General features: G+C 37.0%; 1 protein-coding gene across 1 annotated transcript in view; it reads left to right on the forward strand.

The window, feature by feature from the left end:
• LOC150080437 (centrosomal protein of 290 kDa-like) overlaps window positions 1–22,322 on the forward strand; it is a 386,964-nt gene that overhangs the window by 144,014 nt on the left and 220,628 nt on the right. The window contains 2 exon segments of the mRNA XM_090380692.1: window positions 3,798–3,926; window positions 15,812–16,018. Coding sequence (XP_090236818.1) covers window positions 3,798–3,926; window positions 15,812–16,018 — 336 coding nt within the window.

A 22,322-nucleotide genomic window follows, 5' to 3' on the forward strand; every position in this document is an offset into this window, starting at 1 on the left:
AACCACACTGTCAACCTTCATGTCATCTGCAAACTTAGATTAAGCTGAATATACCTTCATCAGTATCATTAATAAATACAAAAACAATAAGCTCAGCACTAAACCCTTGGAAATCCACTAATAACATCAGTCGAAGAAGCAGTGCTCATTGATAACCACTCTGTGTCTTCTGCCACTTAACCATTTCTGTATCCGTAGCAATAACTTGCCCTTAATGTCAAACTGCTGAAATCTGTAGAGCAACCTTTTATGAACAACAGTATCAAAAGCTTTTCTGAAATATATGTATAGATATCATAATTATATTTTGTTTCCAGTTCCTTTGTTATTGTGTCATAGTGTCCAATCAAATTGGTCAGACAAGATCGCCTCCCCTTAACATATCTATGCTGTGATTGCAATATAACTACATTCCTGTGTAGATGGTCCTGCATTATTTCTTTAACTAGTCACTGCATTATTTTCCCTGAAACAGAAGCCAGGTAAAGAGATCTGTAGGTACTCGTGTCACTCTTCCATCCCCTTTTATGAATTGGGGATATATTTGCATGTCCTCAATTCATAGGCACCTCTCCTGAATCCAAGGACACACTCATAATTATGGCTAAAGGTCTGCTTATCTCTTTTGCTCTATGCTTGTTATTATTTAATAGATTCCATCACCCCAGGTGTCTTTTTAGGGATGTTGGCATATATATCTCTTAGAAAGGCTTTTGATACTGTTGCACATGGAAGACTGCTGCACAAATTGGAGCAGTCTGGCATTGGAGGCAAATTGCTGCTATGGATAAAGGTTGAGGGGGAGAAAACAGAGAGTGGTAATCAATGGACACTGCTCATCATGGACTAATGTTATTAGTGGAGTCCCTCAGGGTTCAGTATTGGGTCCATTATTGTTTTCTGTATTTATAAATGATATTGATGATGGTATATCAAGCTTAATGTCCAAGTTTGCAGACGATACGAAGGTTAGCAGGGTTGTCAAGGACACTACTGATGCTATGCTGCTGCAACAGGATCTGGAAAGGTTGAGCAGATGGGCTGAGAGGTGGCAAATGAAGTTTAACATTGACAAATGTAAAGTACTACATATGGGAAACAGCAACCCCAGAGCAACGTATCAACTCTGTGGTACTACACTGACAGTGGTAGAGAATGAAAGGGACCTGGGGGTGGTTGTGCAGGCAGATATGAAGTTTTCTGAGCAGTGCAGATGGGCTGCAAGAGTAGCTCATGGTGTATTGTCGATGATATATAGGAATTTTTCTAGCAAGGATAAGGAGGTGATTATTCCCTTGTATAAGGCAATGGTCAGGCCACACCTAGAGTACTGTATACAGGTCTGGAGGCCTGTATACAGTACTTCAGGATGAGTACAGAGAAGGGCAACAAGATTGGTGAATGGAACAAAGGGGTGCTCTAACGAAGAAAAGCTTAAGTTTTGCAAATTACAGTGTCTGGAGACTAGGCACCAGCGAGGTGATCTGATAGAGGTGCATAAAGCCTTGAATGATTTGAGCATGCTCAATGCTGATGGGATTCTTCCTCTTGCTCAGAATAATCACCTGAGAGAGCATAAATTCAAATGGAGGAAAGACAGATTAGGATAGACGTGAGGAAATTTGCCTTTAGCCAGCGGGTGGTTGTTTGGTGGAACAGATTTCCATCCCTTGTCGTGGAAGTTGATAGCCTGAATAAGTTTTAAGGCTCAGCTGGACAGGTATTTTGAACGAACAGAGGGGTGAAGTGGAAGTGGTTATTTTTTATTTATTTATTTTTTTTTTGGCTGATGCTGCATAAGCTTGCTTTCTGGCATCAAATGCCTATGCTAATGCTAATATACTTAATGTGCATATTGTCCCTTGTCGTGGAAGTTGATAGCCTGAATAAGTTTTAAGGCTCAGCTGGACAGGTATTTTGAACGAACAGAGGGGTGAAGTGGAAGTGGTTATTTTTTATTTATTTATTTTTTTTTTGGCTGATGCTGCATAAGCTTGCTTTCTGGCATCAAATGCCTATGCTAATGCTAATATACTTAATGTGCATATTGTTTTCACTGTCTGTATGTAACAACTCAACTCCCAGTGGATGTATTTTCATGAAATTTTATATTTGGCATTTTTAGGATTTTATGACCTTTTCAAAATTTCATCAAAATTGAAATCCAACAATTGTTACTTATTTATTTATTTTTTTCATCCTTGTGTAATTCCTCATGTAATAATTCAACTCCCATTGGATAGATTTCATGAAATTTTACTATTATTTATTATTTATTAGGTATATTATCATATATATATGTGATGCCCTTGTTGTCTTCACCATGTTCTTCCTTCTACATGTAAAACTCGGCTCTCAGTGGCTGGTTTTTTATGAAACTTTATATTTCAGTCTGTTAGAATGATTTGTCAAGCCTTTCCAATTTTCATTAAAACCAGACCAATAGAAATCCATTAATTATTATTTATTATTTTGAAATTGGTGAAATAATGATCACTTTAAACTATATGGAGTGTAATCTGCTTTTAATTTCTTAAAGTGGACATTATTTTACCAATTTCCATTTCTCGATATGAATGCATACCATATTGCTTAGAGAATATTTAAGATTTATTATTATTATTTTTTTTTTTCATACACATATTGGCTATCCATATGCCTTATAATGTATCTGAAACCCTAGATATTATGTTTGTTGCCATTTGGTGGATGGAGGAATGAATGGATAATATGGTGAATGCACAGAAATGAAATCTTCTCAGTTTATGCCTGAGTGGTGTTGCATTTTGCTATTTTCTTTCTTTTTTTTGTGCCATAAATTGTGAATTATTACTATTTGTTAATTATACCTGAAAAGTAACTCACTACGTACAGTGACTGACTTGTTTACATTTTTATTTCTTTTCCACTTTCTTCTCAATTATCACAAAATCATTTAGCTCCTTTTTAGAATTTGATACACTTCTGGCATCACCATCCCTAAAAATTCCTCATATGTGAATGTAAATGCAGAATACCTATTAAGTTTGTCAGGAATGTGAGTAGGATCACCAACAGTAAACCATTCACATCTAATGGACCAGTGTAATTCATCCCATTCTTCTAAGTGTTACCATAAGTAAAGAAGTCTTTGTTGCTTTTATCCAGCTGTTATTTAGTTTGTTTATATTTTTCTTGTACACTAAGCTTCATTATATTTTATTTTAATATTTAATATTTTATTTATTATTTTAATATTAACACTTGTGAAACTACTTTTCAATTTGCATACCATAGCTTTATAATATAACTGTTTTTCTTCTTTTCACCAAGTTTTTAGTAATTTTTATATTAGCAATATGTTAGTGCTAATAACTAGCACAACTTATTGTGAAGTTGTTTCATATGTTAAATCAGTTTCATTGTAGAAAAAACTTTTGATTTTATAATTAAAAGGTGATAAAAGTATAGCATAGAGATCATAATAAATCTTAAACTCTCATTATGGACTATAAAGTATTTAAGGGCAAAGGCCTCATGCTACGAGGTAGAATGACTAATATGTAGGTTAGTGCAAATGCATCATATGATATAACCAAAACAATGCCAATTTAATTAATTGATTTAACTACTTTGGTAGATAACTATATTAAAACGATGCAATTGCACTAACCTACATATTACTCTCATTATGCTAATTTATTTATAACATTCTGAAATGCATATTTACATTTAATATCTGAAATAAATGGAGCTTTCTTTTATTCCTTAATTATCTGTTGATATTACACATTCTTATTTTTCTTTATTTGTTTTAGCATCAAGAGAAATTTAAGTTGGATTTATCACTAAATGCATCAGATCAACTGGAACAGGCCCTCCTTACAATTAAAAGAAATTCTTCTGTCATTGCTAATTTCAAAGAAAGCTCAAAGCAATTGAAAGAGGTAGTAATATTTATATGTATAATCTAAAATTCTATTTTCCTGGATGCATGCACTTAAAGGACCTGTTTTCATCATATACCATACTTTATATATAACAAAAGTTATTGTTGTTGGGAAACATAAGTGAGTAAACTAAAAGTTGTTTATTTTAAATGGAATGTCGTTGTTTTTCTGTTGCTTTTTCTATATGTTGGGCTGCTGGAATTGTTTTATTTATAATAAATAATCTCAGAATAGCATTATTATACTCACATCTCAGTTTCTTGTGATATTTTTAAATTAAATTTGGACTAAAATCATTAGCATTAGTAGAAGCATATGATGCAAGAAAACAAGCTTATATAGAATCATCCAAAAAAAAAAAAACCCTTTCCAATTTCACACATCCACTCCAAATGCTTCCGATTTCACCCATCCACTCCAAATGCTTCCGATTTCACCCATCCATTCACTCTAAATGCTTGTCTACTTCTGCCTTAAACTTATTTAAGTTTTCAACCTCCACTACAACAGATGGAAGTTTGTTCCAACTGCCTGCTGGCTAAAGGCAAATTTCTGCACATCTATTCTACAATTGTTTTTCCTCAATTTGAATTTATCCCTCCCTCAGGTAGTAAGTAATCTGAACAAGAGGAAGAATCCCATCAGCATTGAGATTGCTCAAACCGTTCAAGGTTTTATACACACTCAGTTAGATCACCTTGCAGGTGCCTACTCTCCAGATGCTGTAATTTGCAGAACTTAAGTCTTTCTTGGTAAGAGCAACTCTTTGTTATACTCACTAATCTCATTGCCCTTCTCTGTTGCTTCAGACTATAGCAGCAAATCAAAGTTATCAAAGTAGTGTGGATACTTTTGCTTGGGTAGAACTGCCAGTGGCAGTTGCTTTACAAATCAGCTTTAGAAAGTGTTGCTTGTTTGCCAAGTTATCTATAGAATGGTATAATAAAGTCAAAGGAGATGGTTTTGTATGTTTTTATGCAAAGAGTGTGAGGAGATTAAGAGTAAATTAAGCTTTCTGATGAGCCAACATGAGAGCTTGAATAATGGAATTAAGGGCCTCAAAGAAATTAAAACAAGGGACCCATCAAGCACCTCGTGAAGCTGCCCAACTCATTGCTGGAACTTTGTTACACTCAAGCATCAGACAATAACATCTTGAATGGCATAGAGTGCTGGCCCCCAAGAGTTAGATATTGTTGATGATGTTATTTTCAAGTAAATGGGAAATATACTTTGTAAAAAGGATAGGCAGAATGGAACCAGAGTATGTTTGCCAGGGGCAAAAGTTAATGATGTTGTTAAATAGTCTTTTAAGGGCACAAAATGTGATATTGTTGCTGTTAATGATTTTAAAAATAGCAAGTCTTAAGTTTTTACTAAACACGTTTAGGACTATTGAGAAAAGTTGTGAGATAGGATTAAATTTTACATTTGCTGCAATTTTGCCCAAGCACAAAAGGGAGTACATGATGACAACCTTGTCAATCATTTTGGCCATGGAGAAACTGTGCAAGGTTCATGGAGTAGAAATTTTCTCAGTATGACCTGTGTTTGTTAATAGGAGAGATTGTGTTACAGGGATGGAATAGACTTGAATAGATGGGGTACAAGAAAATTTGCTGATGCTATTGAAGTAGTATTATGTGGGTTGAAAAACTGCTAACTTAGGAGAGGGGATAATACACAGGCTATTAGGTTAACAGCATCTGCAAGCAGAGGTGAGAGTGATTCTTACACTACTTCTATTTGGAAAGTAAAGTGTTTGGTGGATTTTTTTTTATTATTAAAACCCCAAGCATGAGAGGTATTAGAACCAATAATACTTATTAATCTGCAGGGGGTTGAAGGTTGAGAAGATGAAGAAGGTACTTGTGGACGTTAGACTTAAATTTCTGTATATTGTAATTTTCAGGAAATATGTATGAAGGGATGTTGTTCCAGAAAACAAAAGTTGAATGAATAAATGAGAAGAAGAAAAGTTGGTTCTGTGAGTTTGGAGTTGAACAGTAAAAGAATGCTGACTGGTTGCAGCACATGTTCAGACTGGTTTGGAAGGGAGAGAGTGAGAGTGAGTGAGAGAGAGAGAGAGAGAGAGAGAGAGAGAGAGAGAGAGAGAGAGAGAGAGAGAGCAGGAATTATAGAAGCCAATTTAAAAGTACAGTGCCTGTGGATGTATCTGTAGAAAAGGCATGCAAAAGAAACAGAACATCTGTGAAACAGAGTGGACAGACTTTATTACAGATGGGTCATTAATTAACCTAACTGCCTTCTTTTGAATGGAATCTAGAAGCCTCAGATTGGTTTTAGGGGCACTTCTCGTGATGTGTGAACAATATTCCATGGTAGGACAAATTTGCAATTTGTACAGAGTGAGCAGCTATTGGAAGAAAAGTAATGCCAAGACCGAAAGAGAAAACCCAGTTTTTTAGATGGAGCAGAAGTACTATTTGAGATTTTCTTATGCCAAGACAGATTAGAAGTCAGAGTAATCACTAATAGAGATATGGGGTCTTGTTTGGAAATCAGAATATCATTGAAGATAAGCATAGAAGCAGAAAAATCCTTTTTGTGAGATATCAGTAAAGGCTAAGTTTTAGAAGGATTGAAATCAACTAAGTTAACTTAGTTGAGTGTATTGTTTTAACTTATTACTGGAGAATTACCTGGAGATCAACATTTAGGGAATAGGTAGCAGATATTTGAAAAGTTGAATATGTTTGTGCTGGACAAGGTTTCTCAAACTGGAAGGTGGAATGCAATGTGCTATCATTAGCAAAACTATGGATAGGATTTCCAGTCAATAGGAGAAGATCATTAATATACAAGAGAAAAAGAGTAGGAGAAAGAACTGAACTGAACTTTGGGAACACCTGCATTTGTGGAAACGTTAGAAACCAGAGAGCCGTCTACCATCAGCTGCAGTGAGCAGTCAGAGAGAGAGAGAACTGGATAACCAATTACAAAAAACAGTTGGCAAACCATAAGATGAAAACTTATTTAGGAAATCTTTATGCCAAACACAATCAAAAGCTTTTGAAATGTCAAGAGTGACTGCTTGAGTTTAACGAAACTTTTCCATTGAATTTGTCCATAGATGGATAACATAAGCTAGTATATCACCAGTGAATTGACACTGACGGAATACTGGCAATCATTGATCAGGTGGAAGGTTTACAGATAGTTTAGGAGTTGGCGGTTAATACCGTATTTCCCCATGTGTAAGACGCACCTTAATTTTAGGGCCCGAAATTTGAAAAAAAAATTATTGCATAAAGTTATTGAACTCAAGTTTTATTCATCATAAAATTCATACAACTCCTCATCACTGTCAAATCTCCCATCCATTAGCTTGTCCTCATTTGTGTCTGATGACGAATCACTGTCTTCATATATTGCCTCGTCCTCAGTTCCATCAAGAAGTTCCATCAGTTTCATTAAGAAGTGTGGCATTTCAAATGCCACACTTCTTAAATGACTTGACAATGATCTCAATCTTGATATTATCCCAGGATCTTTTCACCCAGGTACAAACTTCTCCTATAGTTGGTTTCTTCACTCTTCTTGCTGGTGTCAGATTGTCCCCAGAAGACTTCATCCATTGGTTCCATTCGTCTCTCATGTCAGCTTTGAAGGGTTTTTTAATGCTGACATCAAGTGGTTGGAGCTGGGATGTCAAGGTATGACAGCAAGTTTTGTTTTTTGCTCTGCAGCAATCTTCTTTGTATTTTTTGTTATGCATGCCCTGAACTGATCAAGCACCAATAGGGCAGGTTTGTGTAAGTTCCCACATGGTCTCCTGCTTCAAACTTTCTCACACCAGATCTTCATCCCATCCTGATCCATTCAACCCTTGTCATGAATGTGGACAATCACTCCTTGAGGAATGTCTTCTTTTGGCATTTTGCATTTGAAAATCAGCATAGGAGGCAGCTTGGTTCCATCGGCACAACAAGCTAGAACAACTGTATAATGGCTCTTTTCATGTCCACTTGTCTTCACAGTTACAGTTTTCACCCCCTTCTTATCAACAGTTCTGTTACTTGGGACATCAAATTGAAGGGGGATTTCGTCCATATTTGCAATCTGTCCCAACTCAAACTGATGTCTTCCGACATTGAATGACAAAATGATGAAATTCAAGGACCTTCTGCTCATAGCTTTCAGGCATCTTTTGGGCAAGTCTGGTGCATGTACGCATGCTTAGTCCATTCCGTTTCATGAACCTGAAGCACCAATTGTGTCCTCCTTTGAAATCAGTAACTTCTTTTACATCAGCAATTCTTCTTTCCTCATGCTGAACCATCCTTGTGGACACAGGAATTCCAATTGCCCTTTGCTCCTCAATCTATATCTTCAATTCCCTTTCTAAATCAGGCCATTTTGCTGACTTGCCTCTAATGGCCTTCTTTTGCCATGGCGTTTTCAGTAGGGTTTCTTCTTCCCGTAGCCAGTCTCGGATTGTTTTCTCATTTGGAGGAGGACCAAACTTACGTTCATCAGCACGTTTTCCATTCACTTTTGCAAACTGGATCATTTTTAACTTGAATTCAGCACTGTACGAAAATCTTTTCTGAGTCATTTCTGGGCAGAACGTGGCAAAACGTAACCTAATATACTGGTAACAAGTGCGAAACAATGAGCGCAAAGACAACAAGCGCGAAAAAGCGGGAAATGCAAGTAAAAAAAAAAAAAATCTACAACCACTGTATAAGACGCACCCAGTTTTTAGACCCCAATTTTTTCAAAAAAAGGTGCGTCTTATACATGGAGAAATATGGTAGATTTCTTCATTAATTTAGAAAGAGTATAATTAAGTGGAATGGGACGATAATTGCATGGAAGGGATTTGTCATCCTTTTTAGGGACTGACTGGATATGAGCAGATTTACAAGCAGAAGGGAAAAACACCACTGGAATAAGAGAGTATAAAAAGGCAACTTTATATGGTGTACGGTGTTACTGGTAAGCTCAGGAGCACAGGTTTTGAGAACAAGTGAAGAAATACCATCAGGATCTGGAGCTTTCTTGGCATAAAGATTGTTCAAAATTCTTCTGATATCTTCTTGACGGATGACTACAGGAGGCAATTGAATGGAGTGTACTGGGAATGGTTGGGGGTGGTTTACTAAGATCATCAATACATGGTTAGAAGAAAAGTAGGATGCTTGAACCTCGGCTTTATCTTTAGCTGAGGTGGCAACAGAACCAAACAGTTTTTACAGAGTTGGGGGTAGAGATGGGCATAAATTGCAGCCTACAGCTTTGGCAAAAGACTAGAATGTGTATCTACCATTTGGACAAAAAGCAAATTTTCTACTCTGAGCCTGTTAAAAATTTGGTCTGGACTGATAACTGCTTTGCAATTTTTGCAAGCTTGGTTTAAGCAGAAAATGAACCTGGAGATTTGGATTCAAGCCAATTGTGTTATGCAACATTCTTATCTTGAACAGCTTTAGCACATTTATTGGAAAATCAAGGTTTAGATAAAAGATGAAATTTTAAGGTGGAGTGTGGAATAAAGGATTTAATCCCTACAAGAATAATTTCACTGACACGATCTGAGCAAATGGTGACATCAGAATTGAAATAGTAATCCAAGCAAGGAAAAGAAGAAAACAAGATTGAGAATGAATTATAAATTGGTGGTTCTCATGAGACTTGCAAATACCTGGGCTATGTTAGGGTTACTAAGAGCAGAAACAGGGACACATAATAATTGCCTGTACAATCATGCTAGTATAGTAAACAAATCTTATGAATTTGAAGTACTGATTAAGTCATCAAATTAAGGCATCATAGGGGTATTGGAAACACACTGTCACTCAGACATTGTCTGAGTCACAACATGTATTCACCATATTCAAATTCCAATGTGGAATTTGAATATGTTGGATACACTGCATACAAAGGGTACTAGGAAAGTTTTGCAATATGACGCAACAATGAATCACAGGAAGCTGCTTGTTGCTGCATGTTGAGACATGTTCATACGTGCATAGTAGCTGCCGCACCAAGTCGATGGGCTCAGTTATTCATTAGTAGTGAGAGTGTAAAGTGCTTGCGATGGCATCGTGGTCACGAAATGAGATAAGGACAGTTTTGCGGTATAATTTCGTGCGTGGTTTAACCATAGACCAGTGCTTAGAAGAAATGACTCTTGCACTAGATGATGATTGTCCACATCGTACAACGATATTCAGGTGGTATATAGAATTCCAAAGGGGAAATTTCACTCTGGAGGATTCTGAGAGGCCGGGAAGGCCACGAACGTCAGTTACGGAGGAAAACGCTACTGCTGTGAGGAAAATGCTTGACGAAAACAGGCGAGTGACCTACCAACAGATAGAGGATACTTTGGGCCTAAATGCACCAGCAATTCGTTCGATTCTGCAAGATCATTTGCACGTGAAGAAACTTTGTTCTCTCTGGGTGCCGCATCAACTGACTGAAGAGCAGATGACACGACGTGTGACTTGGTGCCGGGAGATGTTAAAAAAGTTTGATAAGGGACAATCTCGGTATGTGAACAACATCGTGACAGGTGACGAGGCTTGGCTGTACTATTACGATCTGCCGACCAAGGCTCAAAACAAAGTTTGTGTCTTTGATGATGACGACACACCCGTAATTGTCAGAAAATCCCGATCTGTAAAGAAGAAAATGATAGCTGTATTTTTCAAATCGAGTGGAATTGTGGAACGTGTCATTTTGGACACGCAGAAGACAGTCACAGCTAAGTGGTATACTGAACAATGCCTGCCTAAAGTCATTGGATCTATGAAGAACCTGCGGCCAAAGTCAAGAATGGACACCTGGTACCTCCATCACGATAATGCTGCAGCTCACCGCGCCAAAGCCTGCACCGAATATTTGACCACGACAGGACTGAAACTTGTCGAGCACCCTCCCTACAGTCCAGACCTTGCTCCCTGCGACTTTGCACTGTTCCTGCATGTGAAAATGAAGCTATAAGGGAGGCGGTTTTCCTGTGATGAGGACCTTCTATGGGCTTGGGACAACGAGTGTGCTTTACTCCCTAGTGAAACTTGGCAGAACTGGTTTAAAGATTGGTTTCAGAGGATGGAGAGGTGTATTGAATGTAGAGGAAATTACTTTGAAAAAATTAAATAAACAAAGCTGTATTGCAAAACTTTCCTAGTACCCTTTGTACAATAAGAATATTATGTATTGTTCCCAGTTATGCCAGAAGTTTCCTTGAACTCCACAGGACATCTCTTGTGATGATACAGAAACTCTGTAGAGCTAGTCAGTGTAATGTAGGGCATGCAGTGTAGTGTATTGTATGATTTTACATCATGGCAACCAGGGAGCAGCAACAGATAAATTCTGCTTTCTAATTCCTGTTCCTAGCCACAAGTAGGTAGGTTACCTGTTGTGTATCTTCTCAAATGATATGGCCACCACTTTCCAGGCAAAATGGGGGACCCCATGAGGGGCAATAGGTAGACAACAATGTGTTAATGGAAGGATACTGCAGTGTAGTTTGTAGGAACAGATGAAGAGAAGGGGGGGGGAAATTACACTGATGAGCCAAAACATTATGCCCAGCAAGTCGTTATGGAATCGAAGCAACTGCAGGTGAACTATGGTGTGTGCACAGGTCGGAACATGGTATAAAAAATGCCTGATACTGAGCTCCAATAATCAGTGTTACTTTTGTTCTTCAGATGGGAAAGGCAGTGGACTTAAGTGAGTTTGACAAAGGCCAAATTGTAATGGCCAGATGAGTGGATCAGAGCATATCCAAAACGGCATGGCTGGTGGGATGCTCATGGCCAGCCGTGGTTAGTACATACTGAAAGTGGTCCGAGGAGGGGAAACCCATGAACTGCTGGCGAGGTGTTGGACAATCACGTTTCATTGATGCTCAAGGTGAGCGAAGGCTCTCCTGGATGGTACACGGCAACAGAAGGGCGACTGTGGTGCAACTCGCCGGTAATTGGAATGCTGGTGATGGGAGTAATGTGTCACACCACACAGTACATCGAACCCTGCTGAAAATGGGGCTGCATAGCTGCAGGCCACTCTGAGTGCCCATGCTAACCACAGTTCACTGGCGACAGCACCTACAATGGCCACACAAGCATTGAAACTGGATCTTGAGTGATTGGAAGAAGGTCATCTTGTCTGATGAATCATGTTTCCTGTTGCACCATGTGGACAGCCAAGTATATGTGTGTCATTTACCTGGGGAAGTGATGGTGCCTGGATGCACTGTAGGACGAAAATAAGGCGATGTTCTGCTGGGATACCCTGGGTCCAGTCATCCATGTGTTGGGCACTCTGATGTCTACCACCTACCTAAACATCATTGCTGACCAGGTACACCCTTTCATGGCAACGGTCTTCCCTTAAGGTGGTGTCATATTTCAGCAGGATAATGCGACATGCCACCACCTGGATTGTTCCAGACTGGTTTGCGGAACATGCAGAAGACTTCCAGGTATTTCCCTGGCTTCCAAATTCCCCAGACATCAATCCCATCGAGCATCTGTGGTTTGTGTTGGAACAGCAACTCCGATCTGTGGCGTCTCAACCACGGATCTTACGGGAGTTAAAGAATCTGCTGGTTACGTGTTGGTACCAGATACCACAGGACACATTTAGAAATCTTGTAGCATCCATGCCTTGCCAGGTATGAGCTGTTTTGGTTGCATGTGGAGGACTAGCATCATATTAGGTAGGTGGTCATAATGTTTTGGTTCATCGATGTATATCGTGAGATATCCTCATTGGAAAAACAGAAAGGGTAAAAAGGGATCCCCAACCCAGCCAGGTTATAGGTGAGGAAGAAGAAAGTGCAGAATGTAGTTTTAGCCTTCTCTGCAGGTGGAATTTATTTATACAATTCTGCAAACCCCGTCATGGGGTAAGATCACCTGCTGATACCAAATGGGAGGACACCTCAGTGCCAGCACCATTAAGCAGGGTGTACCATGCTGGAGTGCCATGGTCATGATCCTGCATGGATTGAGTGTGGCACTGATGCCAGCAGGTGATCCTATGCCATGATGAGTTTTCAGAGTTGTACAAAGCAATACACACTAGAATGCAGTCCTAGTTTAAAATACATAAATCCTGGTCAGGGCAGGGTTAGATGAACCTATTGGTTCAGGGCACAAGTATCCACAATTAGAAACAGGCCTTGTGTCTGGCTACATATCACGATAATTTCTTGAAACAACTGACAAACTGGTTAAATAGACTTTACTAAAATAAAATAAAATAAAATAAGATATATAGATAAATAAAGCACTAAAACAGATATAAAATAAAATAAAAGTGTTAAAATACAATAAAGAGATAAAATAGTAGCTTTAGGGGCAAAGTGTCCCTTCATCAGCTAGTTAGTGTATGGTGTACTGAGTGTATATACACCGGGTAATATAACCGAAGGCGACTGGGCACAGTCGTAAAATCACAACTCCCATGCCGTACAACACATACATAATGTATGCCAGCACTCATCGTACTGTAGAATGGCAGACTCCATAATGGGGTGTATATGAATTCTCCTATTGGGATTCATGGTACGGCTGAAGTTAACTGTGTAACATTTATTACCTTAATATGTTTATTACTTTATTTTTTCAATACTTTCATTTTATATCTGGTTTAGTGCTTTATTTATGTATATATCTTTTTTTATTTTATTTTAATAAAGTCTGTTTAACCAGTTTGTCGGTTGTTTCCAGAAATATAGTGAAGTAGCCATGTTTGCTTGACTCTGACAGTGAAGGTTAGCATAAAGTTGATCCCCTCACTGGTTCAGAGCACAAGCAGTGCATTAGGGGCTTGGTTGCTGTTGAATGGTGAGGGCAGCTGAGTGTAAGTAGTTAGGTAACTGAAGTGGACTTTAGATGTGGCCACATTCTAGTTTTTCTGAGAGTGAGAGCATCAAGGGCATACTTGGAGAAGTGTTTATTTACTTTTGCAAGAAAGAGTTGTTCTTTATTAACCAGAAGGGATCTGGTCTGATCTGCATGAGTAGAATGCTTCTGTGTTGGTGATATAAAATACAGTCATGTTGGATACGTTTCTAGTTTTCTGGCTCACCACATATGCAGTGAAAGTCTTAAAATTAAATTAAAATGAAATAAGATGGTATATAACAAGAATAAAATGCGATAAAATTAAAAGTGCTAAAAAGATATTTAAGATGACTAAAAACCACTAAAACAGGAGCTTTCGTCAGCAGTGGCCGCCTTCATCAGCAAAAATGTTGCAGTTATCCGACAATCTATATATGTATACATATATAGCAGCAGCCACCTTAATCAGCAATAATGATTGCAGGTTATCCGACAATCTATATATATGTACATATATAGCAGCGGCTGCCTTCATCAACAATAACGGTTGCAGGTTATCTGACAATCTATATGTGTACACATATATAGACTGTCGGATAACCTGCAACCATTATTGCTGATGAAGGCAGCCACTGCTATCGAAAGCTCCTGTTTTAGTGGTTTTTAGTAATTTTAAATATCTTTTTAGTGCTTTTAATTTTATATTTTATCACATTTTATTCTTGTTATATACCATCTTATTTCGTTTTAATTTTATTCTAATATACAGTCAGCATGTGTATTTTTGTTTAATAAAGGCATTTTATCGATTTGAGTCAGTGTTTTAGTAGCATCATAGATGAATCATAGAGTTCCTGACTTCAGAGGCCTCTTCAGTGAATAAATCCTGTTGCTCCTATTCTCATCCTTTCAAATAGATCTACATCCTTCACTGTTCAAGATATAGCCTAACAATTGCATTTTACAGTGGGATAATTACCTCTTTGTTCTTGCTGGAAAAGTTCCTGTATACAATTGATAGAGCCTCATAAGCAGTCCCAACCACCTGCCTGGACTGCTCAGAGAACTTCATTTAGAACTTTAAAATTACCCCTAGGTTTTTATTTCATTATCAACTACACTGAATTTAGTGCTATCCAAATATGTTATTGTGAGATTAATTTGTCAGCCTTTCAGTCTTTGAGTATAGTATCTGATGTTTCTCTGTGCTCTATGAGAACAGCCACAACTATGAAGTTTCTCTATCCAACTTCAAGGCATTATCATATCCATTGATTGTTTGTGAGGAATTTTAATTCTTGGCTTTAGATTTTATTTAAAAATTTTTTTTTTTAATTTAAAATTATGGTTCAGTATTAGTTTTTCTAAAAAAACCTCCAGTTTTTTTAGATTTACAGATTTAGCACATTCACTTAGTTTCTTTAGCTTTTGACATTACTTTGAAACACCATTATTACATGCCTGTGAGCATAACTGAGCTCTTATAAGTATTCTCAGACTTCCTCACATTATCCATAATATGAAGACTTACTGTCACAGTGAAAATGCTTGGATGATGAATCAGTTCCCCAACACGTGTAATGTCTGTTGCTGGCGTATTTCTACCTGTTCACTGAGAGGTTTGTCTTCCCTGTTCTCTTCATATACAAGGCTGAACTTGGCTGATAGGTTCTCTACTTGCTCTATATGCTGTCTGCAGTGCAGTGTCTTGAAGTTGATCTGCATAAAATTTATGCAGGTCAGCTTCAAGCTTTCTTTCATTATAGAAAGAAAGCTTGGATAAATATCATTGATAAATGATTAGCTTTAAAGAATGGTTCCTTTCTCATTTTGGTAAGTTTACATATAATTCACTATCATTATATAAATAGCTTTTCCCTTTGTAAATACATAAGGATGGATGGATGTTTGAATAAGGTCTCTTATATTTAGCTATGGCCATTAGCTTGGGTATACAACTACATTCAATTAAAACTGCCAAACTTGTATTAAATATGGATTTTTGTAGTAAAAAAGTAAATAACTAATAAATAATGATTTCATTTACAGAAAATTGCTGAACTGGAGAAAAATCTGAAAAATTCAGAAAGTTTTCTGATTGCTAGAGATCAGGTTATCAGAGAATTACGTGCTCACATGGTAGTAGAAACAAATCTTTCTGGACCTCTGCAAAGGCAGGGAGAAATTCCTTTGGTTGAACACTATGAAATTAAGCAACAACTTAAAATGGCACATTCAACTATTGCATGTTTGCAGGTCAGTAATTTAAATAATTTTAAAAGTTTAATTTTTTTGATAGTTGTCAGAACCTATAATATACTCTAGTACTATGAGTTGTAAAATTTGAGAAGGCAAGGTATTTGTTGATGATGGGCTTGATTTCTGTTGATAATTGGCTTGATTTCTGTTGATTGTGATTTAAAAATATATATATATATATATGTAATAGAGAATGTTGATTGCATTTTTAAGAAATATATGTAATATATACAATGAAAGGTGCTAAAAAAAACAGAAGTAGAGGAGATAAATGAGGAAAAGTTAGTTATTGAATTTGGAGTTAAACTGTGAATGGATGTTGACTAGATGAGACCAACTTGGAAGAAAGCAGTATCATTATGGAAATGTGTAGTAGTAGTAATAGTATAGCATCAGCCGAAAAAAAAAAACTAAAACACTACATGGTTCACCCATATGTACCCTCTGAGAATTTGTCTAGTTCTTCCTTGAATTTATTCAAACAATCCACTTCCACAACAACAGATGGAAGCCTGTTCCAACAATCAATCACTTGCTGGTTGAAGGCAAACTTCCTTACAACTATCCTGCAACCATCTCCTTCCTCAACTTGAATTTATGCTCCCCCATGTGTTTAGTCTCAGCAAGTGGAAAAATGCCATTAACATTCAGCCTACTCAATCCATTCAAGTCTTTAAACACCTCAATCAGATCTCCCCACAGGAGCCTAGTCTTGAGACTGCAATTTGCAGAAATAGAGCCTTTCTAGTTAAGAGCACCCTTTAGTTCCCTTCCCCAGTCTGGTTGAGCTTCTCTGCACCTGTTCCAGCAGATCTACATCCTTCCTAAAGTTGAGGCCTCCAGACCTGTATACTCAAGATATGGCCTAACAGTGGCCTTCAAATGGATAATCACCTCCTTATCCGTGCAAGCAAAATTTCTGTATATCATTGACAAAACCTCATGAGCTGTCCTGGCAGCATGTCTGCACTGCTTAGAGAGAATTTCATATCTGATTGCACAATTATCCCCAGGTCTTTTTCATTCTCCACTACCCTGAGTGTAGTACTACACAGTTGATAAGTTATTCTGGGGGTTACTGCTACCCATATGCAGTACCTTGCATTTGTCAATGTTAAACTTCAAAAGCCATTTCTCAGCCCATCAACCCAATTTTCCTAGATCTAGTTGCAGTGGCGCTCACCCTGATGACTATCATTAACAATTCTGCCAATTTATGTATCATCTGCAAACTAAACTTATACATTAAGCCTGATATACCTTAAATATAAGGCCTCCGTAGCCGAGTGGTCAGGAGCGGGAATGCAGTGGCACACGCTCTTTGAGTAGACCTGGGTTCAAGCCCCTGACTGCTAAATCCGGTCGATCTGCCAACCCGCACTGGACCAGTATGGCAGATTATGGTCCATTTCCCTCAGCATGAATTGTTGAGGAGGCTTCCATCTTGCAGGGGTTGATAATGGCTGCAATTTACTTTTTTTTTTTACCTTAAATATCATTGATAAATATTGAAAACAATGGGTCCAGCACTGAACCCTGGGAAACTCCACTAATGACATTAGTCTATAAAGAGCAGCCCACTGATAACTACTCTGTTTTCTTTTATTTAACCGTCACTTTATTCATAGCATTAACTTGCCCTTAATGCCATATTGCTCCAGTTTATACAGCCTTCTTTTATGTGCAATAGTATTAGTATTAGTAATAACCGCATGGTGCAAGAAAGCCTATGGCTTATGCTGCACCAGGGAAAAAAAAACAAAAAAAAAACCCAAATAAAACAATGATAAAAAATTTAAAAAAAAAATAAATAATAATAATTAATAAAAGAAAAGAAAATTAAACCTATGTGCTTCCCTCACCCGAAGGTACTATCCAGATTAGGGCTTGCAAACCGGTTTTATAAACCGGTTAAATCCGGTTTTCATATTGAGTTGTTAAAACCGAAACCGAGCTTCTAAAACCGGATTCAAATATTTTTTTTAGTTAGCCCTTGAATGTAGTTTTTTTGTTACGCACATTTTCTTTTGTTTGTTCGCTTGTCTGGATTGTTCAACTGCTTTATGTTTTAAACATGTTTTTTATTTTATTTTATTTTAAGGTACGAATCTCATGAGCAAGTGGCCCAAATCTAGGTGGGGTACCTTTTATCTTCCCACCTGCATCTTGGCACGATGCAGGTGTACTCATTTACGACTGAGTGAGTTGGAGCGATAGCGTAAAAGAAAATGCTCAACATTTCTCCGTTCCATCTATCTTGTTCGCCAGGCAAGTTATGGAACGCGCCTTATTCGTGGTTACCCACTAGAAACAGATTCGCTGAATATTGTATTAAATTTCAATCGTAGAAAGTTTTTTGCTTCTTTATTCCTAATAAATTTGCGAAAAAATGTTCTCCAAAAAGCAGCCTCACCAAATTTAGCTTTTATGTAATTTTTAAAATACAATAGATTTAATTTGGGGAAAAAATTGCAAGTAAATAAATAAAAAATTTCTTTCGTGAAAATTTAGAAACTTGCCTCGTTTAGACTCTTCATTCAGTGCTTGCGGGAGTGACACATAGTATTGTGCCTTTGTTATCTTTAATATTTTTATTTAAAATTGTCGGTGATATAAATTCCTACTAATTAATATTTATTACTCTGAATATGTCTAAGATGAAATCAAATGTGTGGAATTATTTTGCTCGAAAAAGCAAAGATGAATGTTCGAAATGTCTGAAGATAATGAAGTCATCTGGAAGATCTACACCATCTTTGATATTGCATTTAAAGAAAATGCATCAGATTGACATTAAACAAGATAACAGTGAACCTCCCGTAAAAATGGTAAGAACATTAGAAAACTTTATCGTTAAAAAAATCTATGGAAGAAGAGATTTCAAAATTAGCTGCTTTAGATGGATTTTCTTTTAATTCAGTTGCCAAGACTGAGTTTATACAATCAAGCCTTCACCTTCAGAGAAATAAATACGATAAATTATCACCAGCCTGTGAATGGAATTAAAAATATGGTTCTGAATTATTATAAAACTAAGAAAGAAGAACTCATTCAGCATTTCAAAAATTCATTGGTTTTGGGTGCACGGTATTCATTGACTCTAGACGAATATACGTCTATACAAAATAAAAGGTATATGAATATAAATGTGCATTCAAAAGACAATCATTGGTCGTTAGGCCTTATTGAGATTAATGGTTCACTTGATAGCAGAAGAACTGAGCAAATTGTGAATGGACACTTGAAGGAATTTGGTTTGAACTTGGATGAGGATATTGTTTCCTGCACCACCGATGGAGCAGCAATGATGATTAAGTTTGGCAAGAAAATTACACCTAATCATCAACGATGTATAGCCCATTGTATCATCTGTCAGTTATATATGTACTTTATGAAAAAGCAATCAATTATGGTGCCACAGTCTCTGAGTCTCCCAAAGATAATGAAGAAAATGAAAATAATGAAGAAAGTAGTGATTATGAAGAAGTTGAAGAAAGACAGCAAGGCATGCTTCATCAAACCGACTTTACCGATGAGCTCATTTATTTCTTCAATCCAATGGCCAATATTGCACAAACTATTAACAAAGTCAGAAAAATTTGCAAGCTTTTTCGAAAATCGCCTACAAAAATGACATATTACAAAATTTTGTTAAAGCAAAATTTAATGGGAAAGAATATAAACTTATATTAGATTGCAAGACTAGATGGGATAACATATTCTATATGATTGAGAGATTTTTGAAATTGAAAAATTGCATTCCAAATGTTCTATGTGCAGTACTGTCAACTGAAGCTGTGTCTAATGGATGACTGGAAAACACTTGGATTGCTACGTGAAACTTTGCGACCAGTTGAAATGATTCTGAAGACTATAACCTCAGAAGATACAGACTTATTTAAAGCAGAGTTTTCAATAGAATTTCTGCTTGCTAAGCTTGATACAGCAGAAAACCCATTTGCTTCGAAGTTGCACCAAAGCCTTTTGCAGCGTTACAATGCAAGACGAAATTGCCAAACTATGGCTTTGCTGAGCTATCTAATCAACCCCAAAAAGTTTAGGAAAGAAGATTCAGGTTCAAGAACTTTTGATTTTCCAAATAAGCAAGTTTTGAAAAAACATGCTGAAGAGATTTATCAGATATTATTTGCAAAACATTCCGAAGGAGTCTTAGCATTGAATGAAGAAACTGAAAATAAACGAACTGTTCTTTTAGAAGAAACAAAGACTCGTCTAGTTCCAATGTTGGAGATACACTCATGCGAGAGTATGATAGTGCAATAAAGAGATTAACTGAAGAGCCTTCAAAATATTCGAGTGAATTGGAAATCAGCAAAGAATTTAAAATTTTGGAGGCTACTAGCAGTAGAAGTGAAAAGCTGGAGAAAGTTTATAGAGCACTGCTGACCATTAAACCAACAAGTGTCCAATCTGAGAGAGTGTTTTTGATCACTGGTCTCTTTAACACAAAATAAGATCAAGTCTATCAGGAAAAATGCTTAATATACTGTGTTTTTTAAAGGATCATTTTCAGAAAAAAGCTGAGCAAAAAATAGTAATTTCCCCAAGCTGTTTTTTTTCACATTATTTTTATTTATTTATTATTATTATTATTATTATAGGGCTTATTATTTTTTGTTTACTATACAAGAAGATAGTTTTTATTCAAAGGATTTGAATACAATTTGTAATTTTGTATAATCTCAAGCTGGTTACTTTTTTGGAGCATTTTAATTTTTTTATTTTTTTTACTATAAGAGTTGATAGATTTTGTTTAAAAGATTTGATTACTATTTGTACAATCTATCCAAGATTGAATAAATACCTGTGTTATAAGCTTTTATTTATTTTCCCTAAGTCTAAGAAAATCGGTTTTAAGAGTAAACTTCGGTTAAACTCGGTTTTGAAATTTCTCGGTTTTATGCAAGCCCTAATCCAGATGACCTTTGAATTACCCCAAACTGTCCGCCTCTAAGACCCATGTAGGCAACTTATTCCAGTAATTTATAACTCGCTGGCTAAAATAAAACTTCTTGCAGTCCAATCTAAACATTTTCCCCCGTAACTTAAATTTATGTCTCCTAGTTCTAGCATCATTTATAATCTTGAAAATTTCGTCCTCATTCATTTTACTGATGCCTCTCAGAGCCTTAAATACCTCAATCAAATCTCCTCTAAGGTGTCTAGTTTCCAAACTCTGCAACCCACATATTCGAAGTCTTTCTTCATAAGGATGCCCTTTTGCCGATCTCACCAGGCGAGTTACCCTTCTTTGCACCCTTTCAAGAAGCTCGATGTCTTTCTTTAGGTGGAGCCTCCATACTTGAACATAGTATTCCAAGTGTGGTCTAACAAAAGCCTTATATAATAGGATTACCACGTCCCTATCTCTACTTGAAAACGTTTGATAGATCATCGATAGCACACCATGGGCCTTCCTTGCAACCTGTTTGCAATGCTCAGAGAATTTCATGTCTGACCGTATTGTAACACCCAAGTCCCTTTCCTCCAGTACTGGGTTTAGTTGAACTCCACCAAGTGAATAAGTTATTTTGGGATCACTGTTTCCCAGGTGTACCTTACACTTTGTTTGATTAAAGCATAGCTGCCATTTTTCTGACCATTCCTGAAGTCTATCTAGGTATCTCTGAAGAAGCTCAGCTTGACAGTGATCATTAACTACTCTACCAATTTTAACATCATCTGCAAATTTAGACATCACGTCCTCTATCCCTTCATCGATGTCGTTTATGAAAATTAAAAACAACGGTGGTCCTAATACTGATCCTTGGGGAACCCCACTTCTTACTCCAACCCAATCTGAGGAATAGCCATTTATCACAACCCTCTGCTTCCTGCCCTGAAGCCATCCTGCTATCCATCTAAGGATTTTCCCAGTGATTCCAACCTGTTCCAGCTTATAAAGCAACCGCTCATGTGGGACTGAGTCAAAAGCTTTGCTGAAATCTAAATAAACAATGTGAAAATTATTCCCTAAATCCAGCTTGTGAGTGACCCTTTCAAAATAGCGAACCAGATTTGTTAAACATGATTTTCCCTTTACAAAACCATGCTGAGTATCCTTGAGAATTTCAATTCAATCCAAATGATCCTAAATTCCACCCGTGATCATTGCCTCCATGATTTTCCCTACCACCGAAGTCAGACTGACAGGTCGATAATTTCAAACTTTACTCTTAGAGCCACCCTTATGTATGGGAGATTCAAATTGGCACTTTTCCAATCCAAGGGAATCTCCCCAGAGTCTAGTGATGCTGGCATAATTAGCCTCAATGGTTCA

This window comes from Mastigoproctus giganteus, chromosome 9 (genome assembly GCF_048544385.1).
Source record: "Mastigoproctus giganteus isolate SK-2022 chromosome 9, ASM4854438v1, whole genome shotgun sequence".
Classification (NCBI taxonomy): domain Eukaryota; kingdom Metazoa; phylum Arthropoda; class Arachnida; order Uropygi; family Thelyphonidae; genus Mastigoproctus; species Mastigoproctus giganteus.